At 44.1% G+C, this 18,983-nt stretch overlaps 1 protein-coding gene across 2 annotated transcripts in view; it reads left to right on the forward strand.

The window, feature by feature from the left end:
* The window catches only part of LOC132871451 (E3 ubiquitin-protein ligase RNF31), a 34,010-nt gene that overhangs the window by 6,964 nt on the left and 8,063 nt on the right, over positions 1 to 18,983 (forward strand). For both annotated transcript variants that reach the window (XM_060905615.1, XM_060905616.1), the window contains exons 9-17: positions 2,024 to 2,169; positions 4,029 to 4,247; positions 4,355 to 4,660; positions 6,978 to 7,163; positions 7,492 to 7,698; positions 7,852 to 8,025; positions 10,067 to 10,165; positions 17,111 to 17,200; positions 17,307 to 17,421. In XM_060905615.1, the coding sequence (XP_060761598.1) occupies positions 2,024 to 2,169; positions 4,029 to 4,247; positions 4,355 to 4,660; positions 6,978 to 7,163; positions 7,492 to 7,698; positions 7,852 to 8,025; positions 10,067 to 10,165; positions 17,111 to 17,200; positions 17,307 to 17,421 (1,542 nt within the window). The remainder of the gene's footprint in view (positions 1 to 2,023; positions 2,170 to 4,028; positions 4,248 to 4,354; positions 4,661 to 6,977; positions 7,164 to 7,491; positions 7,699 to 7,851; positions 8,026 to 10,066; positions 10,166 to 17,110; positions 17,201 to 17,306; positions 17,422 to 18,983) is intronic.

The following is an 18,983-nucleotide window of genomic DNA, read 5'->3' on the forward strand; positions in this document are numbered from 1 at the left end:
AAGAGTGATTATATGAGTTACTATAGACCCTTTTCAGTCACATGACCTTCGTAAACGCGACCGCCATTTTGGACATGTAGTGGACTTCGGCTCGAATCAGTTTGAATGCGAGGAAGGCGACAAACGAAAAACATAAAAGAAAAAGGAGCGAGATGCAGAACACACCTTCACTATCCAGCGACGTAGGGCATTTACAGGGCGAGCAGAGGGAGAGGTATTTGCAAAAATTGAGGTTAGCAGGCTTAGAGAACGACGTTTACCTGCTTCCACCAGGATTGTTCACTAACGTACGGAAGTACACGAAGCCCTCGTCTTTACCTGACTTCAGCCCACATGATCTGTATACCTATGTCGTTAAAAACCCATCGCCATACACATACACGCCAACATCCGAGGTTCCGGAGCGCGCTCCGGCTTGCTCCAGGAGTGCTCCGGCCGAGGTTCCGGAGCGCGCTGCTTAATTTGAGGGCAACCTCGGCCGGAGTGTGCTCCGGAACCTCGGCCGGAGCACTCCGGGAGCAAGCCGGCGCGCGCTGCGTAATTTGAGGGAGAGCAAGCCGGCGCGCGCTGCTTAATTTGAGGGAGAGCAAGCCGGCGCACGCTGCTTAATTTGAGGGGAACCTCGGCCGGAGCACTCCGGGAGCAAGCCGGCGCGCGCTGCTTAATTTGAGGGGAACCTCGGCCGGAGCACTCCGGGAGCAAGCCGGCGCGCGCTGCTTAATTTGAGGGAGAGCAAGCCGGCGCGCGCTGCTTAATTTGAGGGGAACCTCGGCCGGAGCACTCCGGGAGCAAGCCGGCGCGCGCTGCTTAATTTGAGGGAGAGCAAGCCGGAGCGCGCTCCGGAACCTCGGACGTTGGCTCCGGCAGCTATTTATACTGGATCCGGTGTAAATAGCTGCCGGATCATAATTACAGTAAACTAGTAAATACAGTAAAGGAAAAACTTGAGACTGAAAGGTTTTAACAGTCATCCAAATGACTGAACGTAAACATTGCTACAGTAACATACCAGCTACTTGTTGACATTAGCTAGTCAACAATAGCTACTACAGAAGAACAAAGAGGTTACAATGGGTTATTTTAACCTATTTGGTTACACACTCGCCGCCACAGAATGTTAACAGCAATGTAATGCCTTTTCTGGCTAATTTTATTCGTCTTACCTCCAACAAAGTGGTCACTACACAAGCGTTGGTATGCCGAGGGCTGCCAATCTGTTAATGGCCGCTATCCATCTTCTCCGTCGGGATCTGATAAAATGATAACCCTTGCCTTGTTTGTTGATGGTTACTACATCCAGGTGCACAACAATATAGTGGCATGATGGAAGTCTTGCTGAAAGTAAAAACTTTCTTTGCTGTCGTTCCTCTATGCTGGCTGTGGTAAACTACTGGTAGTACACGTCCAAAATGGCGGCCGCGTTTGTTGTGACGTCACGTGAAAAGGGTCCATATCCTTCCTGGCCAAAAAGTTCAACCCAATCTGGCCATTTTCCTCCAACCAGGCATTTGTTTCCACCCACAGAACTGTCGCTCGCTCACTCACTCGATGTTTTTTGTTTCTCGCGCCATTCTGTCTGTGTAAACACTCGAGACTGTTGTGTGTGAAAACCCCAGGAAGGAGATCAGCAGTTTCTGAAATACTCAAACCAGCAGTCCATCTGGCTCAAACCAACACCCATGCCACAGTGAAAGAAAGTCACTGTGAGATCACAGTTTTTCCCGTCCTGATGTTTGAACATCGTGAACATTAACCGAAGCTCTTGATTTGTATCGGCATGAATGATTTGATGCATCGTGCTGCTCTCGAGGGATCGGCTGGTTAGAGAACTGCATAAAACGGCAGGGTGTTCCTAATAAAGTGGCCGTGAGTGTATAATACAACTATAAACGGATAAAATGTAGTGTTGTTCTTTACTAAAGAGAACATGGTGAGAGGAATTAAACACTTGAGGAAATGCTGTTGTAGGAAAATAATCAACTCTGCTTCATCAGACTGTAACAGCACCTGTGTGTTTTGTCAGAGTGGCAGTGTAAGAGCTGCACCGTGGTGAACTCCGGCAGCAGTATTCTGTGTGAGGTGTGTGACCGCCCCCGTCTGGCCACACGCCCGCCTGTGACCCCTTCGCGCCCCACGCCTGCTCCTGCAGCGCTGTTCGACACCGGTCAGGTACGCACTCGCTCACTCACCAGATGAGTTAGATGATGACTTGATATCAGGTCATACTTTATGGGTGGAGCTTAAGTTTAATTTGCATTTTTAAATAATCACATGACTCCTGTTTAGCTGGAACGAAGCCGTCCAGCCACACCCGGCCTTTGTGGATAAAACTGAAGATCCCTGTGAGATTGTATCAAAAGAGTAATTTACTTCAAGACAAACTGAAGTCAGAATTGATTTTACGATTAAGTCATAATAAAGTGGGACGAAATTTCAAAGTTTTTTTTTTTTTTTTTTTTAAATGCGGCCTTCAGCTGCCAATAAATCCATACTATAAAAATATTTAGTGCTGTTTCAGAGCACTACAGTGTGATGCATTGTGGCACAAAACACATTAATTTGTAACAGGAAATGCATTCGAATGAACATAGCCTGTTTTCTTGACTGACAGGCATTCATGGGTCAAGAAGTGAAGAGTCAATTACAAACCAAGTGTGTAAAGTATATTTTAAGCACGTTTTATTATATAAATGTAAATTTCCAACCAACTGGCCTTAAAGACAAACAAATATTCAGTTGAAAAAGTGGAAAAATGCACCCACTGATCTTTAACTATTGTGAAATAAATCAACAGCCAATCGTTTTATGGCAGGTGCCCCGCCCCTTGAGCTGCTTGAAATGCTTGTGAAGGTGAACAAAAGCGTCACGTCCTCTTTTAAATACGGATGCACACCTGGAATGAAAATTTGTCCTCCTCCATAACCATTAGCATCTCCATATTTGTTTGGGAACGCCCACTTTTCACCAGCCAATCAAATCTTGATGGATGAAACCAAAGCCCCGCCTACAATTTCATTCAGAATTCTTGAAGAGTTGTCTGTTGTTGTGTTGAAGAGCAATTTGCTTTACACAGTAACACTTGTTGCTAAGCAACTTTGCTTATGGGTTGGTTGTTTAATAAATATATTACGTTCATTATGGGCGGCACGGTGGTGTAGTGGTTAGCGCTGTCGCCTCACAGCAAGAAGTTCCTGGGTTCGAGCCCCGGGGCTGGCGAGGGCCTTTCTGTGCGGAGTTTGCATGTTCTCCCCGTGTCCGCGTGGGCTTCCTCCGGGTGCTCCGGTTTCCCCCACAGTCCAAAGACATGCAGGTTAGGTTAACTGGTGACTCTAAATTGAGCGTAGGTGTGAATGTGAGTGTGAATGGTTGTCTGTGTCTATGTGTCAGCCCTGTGATGACCTGGCGACTTGTCCAGGGTGTACCCCGCCTTTCACCCGTAGTCAGCTGGGATAGGCTCCAGCTTGCCTGCGACCCTGTAGAAGGATAAAGCGGCTACAGATGATGAGATGAGAATGAGACGTTCATTATGTCTTCTTCTTTAAATCAAAATAATTAGTTTTCTTTTGTTTCAGACATGTAAAAGCTTTTTACCTTTACCTGACATGTTTCGACGGTGTTACACCGTCGAAACATGTCAGGTAAAGGTAAAAAGCTTTTACATGTCTGAAACAAAAGAAAACTAATTATTTTGGTTGGTTGTTTATTTTATTTTATTTTAAATTGGCTCCTCCCTTCTTGGCTCTTCGTTGAACGACAAGGCAACATTTTTTCCCCTCGCTCTGACATAATTCAGAGTGAAATTTTAGTTGGGACTTTACTTTTTTATTTTTTAAATATCTTTTCTGTCACATAAATCCACTCCCACGCCATAATGTTGCTGCAGAATATCACAACTATTCATTCACAAGAAGGCGCAAACATGCAAACTATATTTTTAACTTGAAGAGACACCTGCTGAGCAACCATCTGTGTGAATTTATAGCCTCCTGTTGTTACTTTTCTCTGTTTTTCTCTGCGCTGTGTTTCAGTGGATCTGTCAGTTCTGTACTTACGCCAACCACACGCCGTCACTCCGCTGCGAAATGTGCGACCTGGCGAGATCAGATCCCGCCCCATCACCTTCTAAGCCCCTCCCACCGTCCCCGATTAAGGACTTTAGCCCAAAAAATCCGCCAGTAGAGGATCCAGATTTGAAGAGGCAGAGATTAATGCGGGAGGAGGGGCTTAAACTGATCAAGCTGATCCGAGTATGTAACATTCGAACTGTTGTATAATAGCAACGTTTTTTTGGTTTTGTTTTGGGTCTGTTTGGGTTTTTTTTCTGTTCCTTTATGTTCAAATCTTATTTCCTCAGGAGGGTGAGGCGAAAGGTATAAGTCCTGAGGAGATCTACACAAGTCTGCAGGTTTCGGGTGGCATCAGCGGGATGCCGTGCGATTGGCTGAAGACGGAGTTACCGCACAGGCTCGATGAGATCTGCGCCATGGCTGCCTCATTCCAGCACGAGCCCAAACCTCTCCAAACTACAGCTGCGCAACATGCCCAGCCCCAGAAAACCTCCGTGCCTTTATCCAGAGCCGAGGCCAAGCAGGCGTGGCTCACAGCAGGGGGCGACAGTGAGAAAGCGGCGAGGCAGGCGCTCAGGGACCGACTCGTTAGAGTGAGTTTCAGGATACAGTGACCAAGAAAGTTATTTTCAGCATTAAATTAAAACCGTATGGGTGTAAAATCTGTCCTAAACGTCATGTGATTAACAGTGTGTTTTAAAAAAAATCATCAGAAGCATCTCAAATGTGTTTGTCCTTCTGTTATAGAAAAATAATCAGTGATGTGAATTTACTGTTACCACCTCAGTGTTGATTATTTTCCTGTAATAGCATGTTCCAGAGTGTTTTTTTTTTTTTTAAGATTTTTTGGGGGGGCTTTTTTCACCTTAATTGGATAGGACAGTGTAGAGACAGGAAATGAGCTGGAGAGAGAGAAGGGGAGGGATCGGGAAATGACCTCGGGTCGGAATCGAACCCGGGTCCCCGGACTTATGGTATGGCGCCTTAGTCGACTGAGCCACGACGCCCCCTCCAGAGTGTTTTATTCCTCTTACACCGCATCAGTTCACCAACAAATCAAGATTTTAATTAATTACAGAACTATATGTGGTCATTTTTATCCATTTATTGTTGCGGAATGTTTGTGAAGCAAGTTTTGACTCGTTACAGCAGCGATAAGCAGCCGTTCCCTCACCAGCCTGTCTTTATTCTCTCTGGAAGTTAAATAGACAAAAAAACATGTTACTCCTGTGTCTTGAAGACGACAGAACATGTCCGGCTTTAATGAGCTGTTACTATGGAAACGATAACAGTTTAGCACAAGCGTATTAATATAAGCCTGCGATTTGCTTCTTTTCCTTCATATTACATTTTTTTAAGCATGGCTGCTAAGCTCCGCCCATCAGCTGACTGAGCATTACGTATTGTGCATTTAAAAGAATATTAAACGAGTGATGCAGCTGTTTACAGTTTACAGTGGTGCTTGAAAGTTTGTGAACCCTTTAGAATTTTCTATATTTCTGCATAAATATGACCTAAAACATCATCAGATTTTCACACAAGTCCTAAAAGTAGATAAAGAGACCCCAGTTAAACAAATGAGACAAAAATATTATACTTGGTCATTTATTTATTGAGGAAAATGATCCAATATTGCATATCTGTGAGTGGCAAAAGTATGTGAACCTCTAGGATTAGCAGTTAATTTGAAGGTGAAATTAGAGTCAGGTGTTTTCAATCAATGGGATGACAATCAGGTGTGAGTGGGCACCCTGTTTTATTTAAAGAACAGGGATCTATCAAAGTCTGATCTTAAAGATAACTCCAAGAGCAAGGCATGCAATAGTCGGTGAGGTCACAAAGGACCCCAGGGTAATTTCTAAGCAACTGAAGGCCTCTCTCACATTGGCTAATGTTAATGTTCATGAGTCCAACATCAGAAGAACACTGAACAACAATGGTGTGCATGGCAGGGTTGCAAGGAGAAAGTCACTGCTCTCCAAAAAGAACATTGCTGCTTGTCTGCAGTTTGCTAAAGATCACGTGGACAAGCCAGAAGGTTATTGGAAAAATGTTTTGTGGATGGATGAGACCAAAATAGAACTTTTTGGTTTAAATGAGAAGCGTTATGTTTGGAGAAAGGAAAACACTGCATTCCAGCATTAGAGCCTTATCCAATCTGTGAAACATGGTGGTGGTAGTATCATGGTTTGGGACTGTGTTGCTGCATCTGGGCCAGGACGGCTTGCCATCATTGATGGAACAATGAATTCTGAATTATACCAGCGAATTCTAAAGGAAAAAGTCAGGACATCTGTCCATGAACTGAATCTCAAGAGAAGGTGGGTCATGCAGCAAGACAACGACCCTAAGCACACAAGTCGTTCTACCAAAGAATGGTTAAAGAAGAATAAAGTTAATGTTTTGGAATGGCCAAGTCAAAGTCCTGACCTTAATCCAATGGAAATGTTGTGGAAGGACCTGAAGCAAGCAGTTCATGTGAGGAAACCCACCAACATCCCAGAGTTGAAGCTGTTCTGTACGGAGGAACGGGCTAAAATTCCTCCAAGCCGGTGTGCAGGATTGATCAACAGTTACCGCAAACGTTTAGTTGCAGTTATTGCTGCACAAGGGGGTCACACCAGATACTGAAAGCAAAGGTTCACATACTTTTGCCACTCACAGATATGTAATATTGGATCATTTTCCTCAATAAATAAATGACCAAGTATAATATTTTTTTCTCATTTGTTTAACTGGGTTCTTTTTATCTACTTTTAGGACTTGTGTGAAAATCTGATGTTGTTTTAGGTCATATTTATGCAGAAATATAGAAAATTCTAAAGGGTTCACAAACTTTCAAGCACCACTGTATATTAACATGTGTGATACACAGAAGCATTAATGATTGTGTGTGTGTGTGTGTGTCAGGTGAAGGAGCTAGCCTCTCTTGGTTTCACCGACTCGGCTGCCTGCGAGGAGGTTCTGAGGCAGAGCGGTGGTGAGGTGAGAGGAGCGCTGGTGCTGCTGCAGCGCCCCCTGCTGGAGTCTTTCCACAAGCGCATGTGGAGCGACGAACCCGAACCCACTATCGACATCAATCACCCAGACAAACAGGTGTGAGAATACAAGTTAAAGTTTACATTTAATGTTTTCAATCGTCTCTTAGCGACATCTTTAACTGCACAAGCTAGATTTGATTTATTATTTCAAATGTTAGCATTAATCAAAGTTTGCATTCATTATTAGCAACATTTGCATTATGTTAGCATTAATATAAATGCTTTGGAGATCAGTCCACTAGTGTCAGAGCTGCTGTTAGAGAAAATTAATCAACAACCTCTGACCAATCAGAATCCAGAATTCAGCAGCGCTGTGGTTTAGTGAACTATAACGTTTGCGTTGTTTGTTTGTGTGACCTCTGCTGACATTGTGTGTGTTTCAGCGTGTGTGTCGCAGGCTCCTCGCCATGTACAATCTGCCCAGTTGGGGGCGATGTGAGCTGGCTCTGTCTCTGCTGCGTGACCCCGGTGCCCCCTACACACTAGAGGACGTGGTGCAGGCCGTCCGTGAGTCACATGACCGTGACTTCATCCGTCGTGTGTTGGCGAAAGAGTGTCCTATTTGCCTGTCCTTGTTTCCTCACAGCAAGGTTTCGTGTATATACACACACACACACACACACACACACACACACACACACACACGGAGTTATTAGCTTGCTTTATTTGTTAGCAACATTTCCTTTTTCCCATTTTCCCCCCCATCTTCACTTCCTGTTCCTCTTGTCACTTCTTGTCCTCAGATGCAGTCTCTGACGTCGTGTCAGTGCTCAGTTTGCTGCGAGTGCTTCAAGCAGCACTTCACCATCGCCGTCAGAGACAAACACATCAGGGACATGGTGTGTCCTGCGTGCGCCGAACCCGACATCAACGACCCCGAACACCTCAACAGCTACTTCTCTACTCTGGACATCCAGGTACGGAGACGGACGTCTCTGAGGAACTGCGTATCTGTCCCGCCGGTAGAATATCAGTTCTGTCGTGGATTAGTTTGAACAGAAATGGTTCGTAATACGCTCTACTTTAAATAACGCGTTAAAATGATTATTAACTTGGGACTGTTTCTTCCGTTGCCGTGGTTCGTTACTAAAATGCTCAAACTGAACAAGGACGTGACATATAAGTACAAAACTTATGGATGGATGATTCGAGTCACTGCTTTATTGTTTAAAATAAAATGCAAACGCCAGTTTTAAACTTCTCTCAACGTATGGTTTAGGATCGACTGTAAACCCTGTCCTACGGTGACGGACGTTAAGATGCCGCAGCTCGCATCAACTCAGGAAACAGTACAGAGCTGAACTACGGCAAAACTAATGGGACAAACACTAAACTAGACTAGGGGTCGACCGATAATCGGCCCGGCCGATATATCGGGCTGATATTCTGCATTTTTAGGGTTATCGGTATCGGCCATAATTTCCACCGATATGCCGATAACATGCCTTTTTGCAGCCATTTCGTTCCTAACGCGACTGTTACTGCACGTCCTTTCCTGCACTCGCCTCTCTGAGTTCAAGAACACGGTCCCGCCCACCACAACATCTGATTTGTTTGGCACAAGAGATATAGCCAATTGACACGCGTAGCTAAACGCTGTGAACTGTTTCAAGGCGGCCATATGCGCACTCGGGCAGAAGCAGATCCCACTTCAAGGTAAGGACACGCTGCTTTTGCCACAATAAGTCACAAACACACAAGTTGCAAAAGCACAACATCATTATATGTTTACATTCTTCATCTACTACTCGTTAAAATTGTCCATTTGCATCTGTGTAGCCAGGCAAACTTAGCTTACGGAAGGAAGCACCTGAATTAGCCTACAACCAACTAGTCTCGCTGAAACTACATGTAATGTTGTCCATAGTAAGCAGTCCCCAGCATAACGTAGGCTGCAGTCATTTTTAAATCCCCGTCTGGAAACGTTGTGAATGTGTCAGTAGTTCTACTCGAACAGTAGAATGACAGCCATACAGAGAGGTGGTCAAGGGAAGACGAAATAAAACGTAGTGTTTGTGTTCTGTAGGCTAGCGCAAGCCTACTGGCTATTTGTTATGGTGATGAGTAAACTTCATGACGTGACTCGTGCTCAGAAAGCGCATTGCACTTGTATATGTTGGGTAACTTTATAAAGCGCTATTTGAACATTTAAACAAGCCAGGTGTGATATGGTGCTAGTCGGCTGTGTAATACTGTAGGGAGTTTGTCAGGACGCTTGTTGTGGGCTCAGTAATTAATTGTGTCGTGGATGCACACTTGCTTGGATAAACCGTAATGAACGAAATACATCAATTAAACTCTTGACTTAAATGTTCTTATGCTGCTTCACATTGCGCTGTAATGTACTCCACTAGTATTTATAATTCTTGCGCAAGTGATTCTCCTCGCTAGCGCTTCTGATTCGGAAAGCGATATACTCTTAAAGGAGCAGCCGCTCCTTTTAACCAGAGCTTTTAACACTCTGTTCTCACTTTCTCTATCCAGAATCCAGAGTGTATTTTCATTTATTTTCCACTGAAAATGGTGAGCTGTAATATAGTAGGGAGTGATTTATTTTTTTATTGGTGAATATTTATTTTATTATTTTATTTCTCATTTTATTCTAACTAATGTTTGACTTTATTGTACAAATGCTGCTGGCATCTCCCTGCACAAAATTTCATGTTCAATTTTACAATTAAACATACATTTCATGGATATGAAGGTCTGTGTCAGTGTGTGCTATGTTTAATTCCATGTGAATTATAATGTTTACATTTATCGGTTGCACATATCGGTTATCGGCATCCCAATTCCATAATAATCGGTATCGGTGCTGAAAAAAACATATCGGTCGATCCCTAAACTAGACTATTAATAATGATCTGTAGGGCAAAGAGAACGTTTGACACACGGGGCACTTTTAGGAGTCTAATGCCGTGTGTGTGTGTGTGTGTGTGTGTGTGTGTGTGTGCCCAGCTTAGGGAGTGCCTGGAGCCGGAGGTCTATGATCTTTTCCATAAGAAGCTGACTGAACAGGCTCTCATCAAGGACCCGAAGTTCCTCTGGTGCAGCCATGTGAGTAACACACACGCGCACACACACACACACACACACACACACACGCATTGTGAATGAGGGGGAAGAAAGAATGGAACACAAAAGTGGAAAAGAAAGGAAGTGATCAGAGAGACTGAGAAAGAAAGAAAGTCGCTTTGTTCACCAAGAAGGAAAATGAGTTGTTTTAGTGAAAGAAAGAAAGAAAGAAAGAAAGAAAGAAAGAAAGAAAGAAAGAAAGAAAGAAAGAAAGAAAGAAAGACTGGGCTTGTATGTTGGATGCTCCACATTTGAATTGTTGTCATGGTGAAGTATTCTCTCAGGAGATGTTTATGGAAGGAGTCTGCAGTGTCAGCTCTTTGTAACCGTAACCCTGTAACTTTAAAGGAATGGAAGATGGAACGTAAATGCATGCACGGGTTGGTAGCGTGTAATATTGAGAGCCTGAAAGAAAAGTTTCAGGCACGTTTGACCCTTTATGAGAGAGTTGTGAGCGTTTTTGTATCGTTGCTCTAATGCCAGCAGCAGGCCGCCATGCTGCCTGTTGGAAGGGCGACGCGTGACGTCACTTGGGTGCATGGCTGAGTGTCGCTCTTCAGTACTGAAGGACCAAAGCGTTAAGCGGTAATCAACTTCCACAGACAAGATGACGGAAAGTGACTCGGAAGGCTGACACATCACTGCCATCAGTTCAGTTTTAGGGGTTTTGAATGAATATACAAAGGGTCCAATACTATGGAAAGAAATCAGAATTGCTCCTTCAGAAAGGCCGTGTGATGTGGTTCGTGCCGAGCGATAATGGGACACTGAGCAGTCAGTTAGCGCATTTGGTCTTCCTAACGCGAATAGATCTAAACAGACAGACTGACACATTTTACTTTTACTAGGTAAAAACAATATAAATACCTCTTCAGAGGCAGCGGCAGGAAGTTTTGCACTGCAAAAAATGGCCTTTCAAAAATAAGAAAAAAAGATTAAAACAAAGCATATTTGCTTGAATCAGGTGAAAAAAATCTGCCAATGGAACTAGTCAAATTTGACTTGGTAAGATTTCTTAAAGTAAGATGAAAAATCTAACCTGTTTTTAGATGAAATAATTCCAAAATAAGATTGGGGAACTTATTATGCGAGATCTGATTAACTCAAAATAATCAAAATAGTTCTTATAACAAGATTAGGGTGACCAGACGTCCCGGTTTTACCGGGACAGTCCCGATTTGGGGTTGTGTGTCCCGAGTCCCGACAAAAGTCTGTCGGGACACGGATATGTCCCGGTTTTCGCCACTCGTAACGTTTGCGACTGAGCAGCATGGGAATCATTAGCGGAGAAATGTCTGCATTTACTATTTTGATGAATTGACAGGAATCGCAAACTTTCCTGGTTACTGCCCCCTGGCCCTGTGGCATAGGTGTTTATTTAGCCACATTATTCCAGACAACAGAATGTGTTGCCATGCAACAATAAAATAAACACTAACTGGCGCGAATGTTCTTTGTCTAGCAGCTAGCAGTAGGGTATTAGGCAGAAAAAGAAATTTACCAGTCAAAAATAATATTTTATATAATCCTGATAAGCGCCGCAGGTGCGAAGACGAGCGCCGCAGGCGCGAAGTCCGTCTAGGGGGGTCTGGGGGCATGCCCCCCCAGCAAATTTTTGAAATTTAGACTTCATTTCCTGCATTCTAGGACATTTTCAGGGTGAAATGGCGTGTAATTTTTGATCAGAAATATTGCATATTTTTACTTTGTATTTTTTTCAGTTTCACTCCTGAATGTATCAGATGTATGTATGGTGTTTGATTTGGTAACAAAAGTGAAAAGAAAATAAACAACAATGAATTGTATATAATCTTTTGATCTAGTTACAGTATTTAATAAAAAAAAAAAAAACCAACAGTATTCTATTTTACCATACCCCAATGAAACCCCCTTGTTAATCAATGTATCACACATACCTTTTCTGTCTTTTTGTGGAAAAACGAATCAGTTTTTGTCACATTCAATTTGGGGCGTTTGTTGGGATTCATCTTGATCCAGAAGAGTGAGTCAGCAAAAAAAAATGCGGTTCTCCCGCCAAGAAAGAGGAAACTACAACGCAGGGTGTTTGGCAATTTTCGACCAATCAGAATTCGCGATTTATTCAGTCCGCATGTTACAAGATTCAGTGCGGGCCAAAATGGCGGAAACGATGAAATATTCTGATTTTTCATTTCAAGTTTTCAGTATTTTTCGTATTAAACTGTGTTTCTTACGATTTGTAAATGATGGCGGAACCACACACGGACTGGCCATCGGGAGTAGCGGGAGTTTTCCCAGTGGGCCGGTGGTTCAGCGTGGGCCAGCGGAGAAAAAAAAAAAAAAAAAACAGTTGCGCGGTGGCCTTTAATATGATAAGCAATGTTAACAGTTTCTTTAACAAACTGTTAACATTGCTTATCATATTAAAGGCCAGCGCGCAACTGTAATAAGCAATGTTAACAGTTTGTTAAAGAAACTGTTAACATTGCTTATCATATTAAAGGCCAGCGCGCAACTGTTTTTTTTTTTTTTTTTCTCCGCCGGCCCACGCTGAACCACCAGCCCACTGGGAAAACTCCCGCTACTCCCGATGGCCAGTCCGTGTGTGGGCGGAACATAACTGGATTTATCGGATGACATGTGGGAGTATTCATGTGCGAAAATTTTCGGCATTATCGTCCGTTTCAGTATCCGTCTGTGTGTATACTTGCCCGTTGAAATCGGCAATTGCCCGTCAAATTTACGGGTGGACGGGTCTCTGCCTAATACCTTAGCTAGCAGCAGTAACGCCGCAGCAATTATGCCGAAAAGAAAATGTACCTTTTCCAAAGATTTACAGGGCACCTAGCCCTTCCTCCGAGAGGTGCAGAACAATGCGCACGAAGCCTACTGCACACACTGTAAGTGCTTTGTTCTTGTACTGAGTTGGGTAGCTTATGCTGCAAATGCTGTGCGCTCCTGTGGGGGCTTTCCTCGGGCTGTCGCCCCTCTCCTCCTTTACTGCTGAGGCCGCGGCCCTTCATATAATCTTTTTTTATTCACCTTGTTATCCCGAGATAACAACATAATTAATTCAGGATCTCGAGGAAACGAAGCCGGGCCAGTCTTCTGCGGAGGTGCCGCGGACTAATTTTGAAATTATCCCTTATTAAAAGACTTAATGCAATCTCTCCCTGTCTCAACCCCTGATCAAAATATTGCCTTATTAGGTGATCGATTATTCCAGACATTCTAATGACCAAAGTTGCGTCTATACAGAATGAGAAATAGCCCCAAAGTCAGCATATCACAAGTCTCTTGGCGCACCTGAATGAACCATTTCTCAGCTGTTTTCTCGAGATCACGGAATAATTGCTTTGTTTTCTCGAGAGCTTGAATTAGTTGTTGTTTTCTCGAGATCCTGAATTAATTATGTCGTTATCTCGGGATAACAAGGTGAATAAAAAAAAGGATTACATGAAGGGCCTCTCTCGGCTTCCGTAGTATATATTCTCAAATCACTTGTCTCTTTTTTGTTTCTGTTTAACATACCATTCTGACAGTTTGGCCATATTGCTGTGTTGAACAGCTTGTTGCACCTTCCATTAAAGTGTTCACTTTTGTACACATCTTGCTTTATTCATTCAGTTGTGGGGAATGGTTAGTAAGGTTGATTCTGACCTAGGCTATGTTAAGGTCACATATCTACTTTTTAAGTTCATGCTATAGTGCATACAATTATAGAGATATAGCCTACATGTGCATATGCATTCTTCTTAGTGTTCTCACAAACAGGTGGAATAAATCAGTTTAAATTTGGCCTATGGACATAGCCTGGCCTATTCTCAGCCATTACAACATCTGTTGTCTAACTGATCTGTATCCCACTATGCTACTAGATAACAAAATGCCTGTTTGTTTTATTTCATGTGAGATGTTGATAAATGTGAGCTTCAACAAAATGATAAGAGCACCTCTCTGAGTGTCACGTTTACATTAAAAAAAAGGTGTGCGTGCACGAGCATGGTCGCGCGCAAAAGTGTCCCGGTTTCAGACTAGGGAAATCTGGTCACCCTAAACAAGATCATACTTCTTACATTTAGCCATTCAAGTCATTTTTATTTATTTCATTTTAAAGGTATTTCACTTAAATTCATGGCAAAGTCTTAGCAGTTAAAACTGAACTTAAGATAAATATACTAATATTAGGATTGTTAAATTCTACAACTAAGCGTTGCTAGCTTAAAAGATTCTCCTTTTGTGGCCTGTAATTAGTAAAATACTCTAGATATGAGACCAGAGACTATCTTGAATCAAGTTGACGACACGTGTAGCATTGCAACAAGTTTATTTTTTTTCCCATTAAAACATCTCTTAAGATTCCACTTCCCCAGGACCTCAGGCACCAAAAAAAAAATCAAAATCTACGCATTTTGACTTACAGTGCTTACACAACGCCAAAGCAACAGTGCAGTGTACGAGGGGTTTACAAGATCAGGCACAAAAAACAAACAAACAAACAAAAAAACCACTGAACTTAACTCCCAGCATTCCAAAAAGACCTCACTAAACCGCCCTCCACTCACTCATAGCCTTTTTGAAGGCACTTGTCTGGTCTAGAGTCTGTAGAGCATCTAGAAGGAGCTCACTCTGAATGACTGAGAAAACAGTCGCAGTAAACTTAGGATCTGTAAGGTGGAGTTGAATTGTAATGAAAGATTCAAAGATTTCAGTAAAGTTCATTTATTCCCAAAACAAGCATACTTTTTTTTTCTTGAAACAAGATGAACCGCATTTGACAAATGTCCAGAATGTACTTACTTGTTTAAAAAAAACTTGTTTTATTTTCAAAGGTGCTCCAAGTAAGACTTTTTCAAGACATTTTGTCTATACAAGATTTTCAAGATGGACTGTCTAAAAACTAGCCTTTCTAGCTAAATGAAGTTTTGCTTGTTGGGCAGTTATGTCTTATAATAAGGGTGGCTAGATGTTTTGACTTGAAAATAGACAAATAAACTTCCTAAGATTTTTATTTTTTGCAGTGTGGATGGAGGGGCGATGTGTCATGTGCCAAAGGTGCACCAACTCTAGGGGGTTCCGGGGGCATGCTCCTTCGGGAAATTTTGTAATTTTTAACCCTCTAAAACACTATTTCCCACATTTTGAGAGGCAGATTTTGGTGGAGTAAAGCTAAATTTAATGTCTCTATTAGAGTACGTTTCGTCCATGTATTTTTTTTTCTATATGAAACAGAACCAATGATACTATAACATAATTACGTCTACTCAGTATCGTTGAGAGGATAACACCCTCTTACCATGGGTTTGGCACGTTCTGCTGTGTTTACGTGTGAGTAAATACACATACAACGTTCAGATGTACCTTGCTTAATTGAAGGAACCAAAGTAGCGCGTTCTCTCATCAGAAGGCAGCAGCAACAGGGGTCAAGTCCATGGTGTCCACGATATCTTTATGTACGTGTAGCAGTGTACAGCTGTTAAGTCATTGTTCAGTCATCGAAGACCGAAGGTATGTTAACACACTTTTCAAGGTGGAGAAAGCTCTTTCAGATGTTGCGGATGCCGCCGGGATGAAGGGACGCAGCGGGATTTAATAAGCGAAAACAAAGGTGGGCAGCGGGCTGTTTATTCACACTACTCTCTCCTTTTCTTCCTTGTAAATAGTCAAAGGACTCCCATTGTAACTCCCTGCCCCGCTCTTTAATAATCTCCCTTTCTCGTTTTCATATCCTTGACACCGTACTTGCACGGTCTTTCGGAGCCTTGCCCTTGCTATGTTCAAGTTCTGTTGGCGCAGCATCTTCCTTCAGTCGTCTCTGTCTCTCGTGGCCTTCCGCCACACCAACGTACTTGGCGTACAAATCCTCCTTAAAACAGGTATCCAGAAAGTGTGCTGAACACAAGCGGGAATTTGTTGTAGGAACAAAGCCCACCCTGTTCATGTTAACTAGCCATTTCTTGAGCAAGTCTGTTTTTTTCAGCAGAAAGCCATAGAACGTGCGACCATCCTGCTGACCTGATCCAGTCCTGCTTGTGCACCCGACCGCTGCACAGCTAGGCGTTTTGTTCTCTCTCTCGGTCGTCGAACAGCCTTCTTGAAAGATTTCCCTGCTTAGTAAGGTCTGTTTGAGACTAATAGTGTCCTTTAGCTCAGGAAACTGGTGAGAACAACGGTTGATGTAATGGCCTACAATCCCAACGCTTCAGGTCTTACTCGCCATGCGGAGCTTCTATGTGCTGCGCCCAGATGACGTCAGAGCATTGCCGCAAACGATCGGGGGGGATTTTTCTGATTGGTTAAAATATTTTCAATGGCAGTATTTATGAAATCATCGATGATGGGGAAATTCTGCATAGAAACTGACTTTCGGAGATGGATATCTTAGTTGTGTGAGCTTCTTATTTTCAATTATTCGCATGAATCGTTAGTTTATATCATAATCCATCTTCATAACTGTATTTTAACCATGCGCTTTCTTTTCCTTGAAGTTTTCTGCAGAACAGAGGAGTTTACGCTTCTTTGCGGTTTCTTGTTGACATGAAAAGCTGCATTTGTTTTGTCTTGTTAAGTTTAAGAAAGGGGGAAAAGAAGAAAGAACGAGTGTTTATAGCTGCTGTAAAATAAGCGAGACCAGGAGCTAGTTTGTCACAGTAAATGTCAGTGAAAGAGTGAAAGGTTTGATGTGAACTGAATGAAATGGAGACGGCTGACTGAGTGAACGAAGGAGTGATGTGGTGAATCAGGGTTCTGCTGAAGCTTTCTGCTAATGTCCTCAGTTCTAAAGCTGAACTTCAAACAGGAGTTAAAGTGACCTTCAGAGTGCTGAGTCCTGAGAACAGTAGAGCTCATTTCCTCCTGCAGATTCATCTCTGTGTGTGTGTGTGTGTGTGTGTGTGTGTGTGTGTGTGTGTGTGTGTGTGTGTGTGTGTGTGTTCGTTCTCGTAACAGTGCTCATATGGTTTCATCTACGATGGAGATCAGCTCAAGGTCACCTGTCTGCAGTGCCGGAACAGCTTCTGCGCTCAGTGCAAAAAACCTGTGAGTGGTACAGCTGAATGAGTCTGTGTACACACACACACACACACACACACACACACACACACACACATTCACTCACTTTCTGTGTGTGTGTGTGTGTGTGCAGTGGGAGACTCAGCATGCTGGCCTGTCGTGTGAACAGTTCCAGTTGTGGAAGCGTGAGAACGATCCAGAGTATCAGCGCCAGGGTTTGGCTGGTTACCTGCGTGACAACGGGATCAGTGAGTCATCGTCGTCGTCATCATCATCGTACCTCTCTAGGCTCTGTTCTAATCTCACGCTAATGGAGCTAACAGCAGGGCCACCACCACAAACAGCCCCACCCTGAGAACCCCCTGAGGGAACACGGCTCTAACAGAGCACAACCTTTTACTCTCACACTGACGGCACACAGCAGTTTTGTTAAATCTCTCTCTCTGTCCCCCTTCTCTTTCTTTCTCTCTCTGTCCCCCTTCTCTTTCTCTCTCTCTGTCTTCTCGTTCTCTCTCTCTGTCCCCCCTTCTCTTTCTCTCTGTCCCCCCTTCTCTTTCTCTCTGTCCCCCCTTCTCTTTCTCTCTGTCCCCCCTTCTCTTTCTCTCTGTCCCCCCTTCTCTTTCTCTCTGTCCCCCTTCTCTCTCTCTGTCCCCCCTTCTCTCTCTCTGTCCCCCCTTCTCACTCTCTGTCCCCCCTTCTCTCTCTCTGTCCCCCCTTCTCTCTCTCTCTCTCTCTGTCCCCCCTTCTCTTTCTCTCTGTCCCCCTTCTCTTTCTCTCTGTCCCCCCTTCTCTCTCTCTGTCCCCCCTTCTCACTCTCTGTCCCCCCTTCTCTCTCTCTCTGTCCCCCCTTCTCTCTCTCTCTCTGTCCCCCCTTCTCTCTCTCTCTCTGTCCCCCCTTCTCTCTCTCTGTCCCCCCTTCTCTCTCTCTCTCTCTGTCCCCCCTTCTCTCTCTCTCTCTGTCCCCCTTCTCTTTCCCTCTGTCCCCCCTTCTCTTTCCCTCTGTCCCCCCTTCTCTCTCTCTCTCTGTCCCCCGTTCTCTCTCTCTCTGTCCCCCGTTCTCTCTCTCTCTGTCCCCCCTTCTCTCTCTCTCTGTCCCCCCCTCTCTCTCTCTCTGTCCCCCCTTCTCTCTCTCTCTCTGTCCCCCCTTCTCTCTCTCTCTCTGTCCCCCTTCTCTCTCTCTCTGTCCCCCCTTCTCTCTCTCTCTCTGTCCCCCCTTCTCTCTCTCTCTGTCCCCCCTTCTCTCTCTCTCTGTCCCCCCTTCTCTCTCTCTCTGTCCCCCCTTCTCTCTCTCTCTCTTTCTCCCCTTCTCTTTCTCTCTCTCTGCCCCCCTTCTCTTTCTCTCTCTCTGTCCCCCCTTCTCTTTCTCTCTTTCTGTCCCCCCTTCTCTTTCTCTCTCTCTGTCCCCCTTCTCTTTCTCTCTCTGTCCCCCCTTCTCTTTCTCTCTGTCTTCTCTTTCTCTCTCTCTGTCCCTCTTTCTCTCTCTCTGTCCCCCCTTCTCTCTCTCTCTGTCCCCCCTTCTCTCTCTCTCTGTCCCCCCTTCTCTCTCTCTCTGTCCCCCCTTCTCTCTCTCTCTGTCCCTCCTTCTCTTTCTCTCTCTCTGTCCCTCCTTCTCTTTCTCTCTCTCTGTCCCTCCTTCTCTTTCTCTCTCTCTGTCCCTCCTTCTCTTTCTCTCTCTCTGTCCTCCTTCTCTTTCTCTCTCTCTCTCCCTCTTCTCTTTCTCTCTCTGTCCCCCTTCTCTTTCTCTCTCTGTCCCCCCTTCTCTTTCTCTCTCTCTGTCCCCCCTTCTCTTTCTCTCTCTCTGTCCCCCCTT

Source organism: Neoarius graeffei, chromosome 23, assembly GCF_027579695.1.
Source record: "Neoarius graeffei isolate fNeoGra1 chromosome 23, fNeoGra1.pri, whole genome shotgun sequence".
Classification (NCBI taxonomy): domain Eukaryota; kingdom Metazoa; phylum Chordata; class Actinopteri; order Siluriformes; family Ariidae; genus Neoarius; species Neoarius graeffei.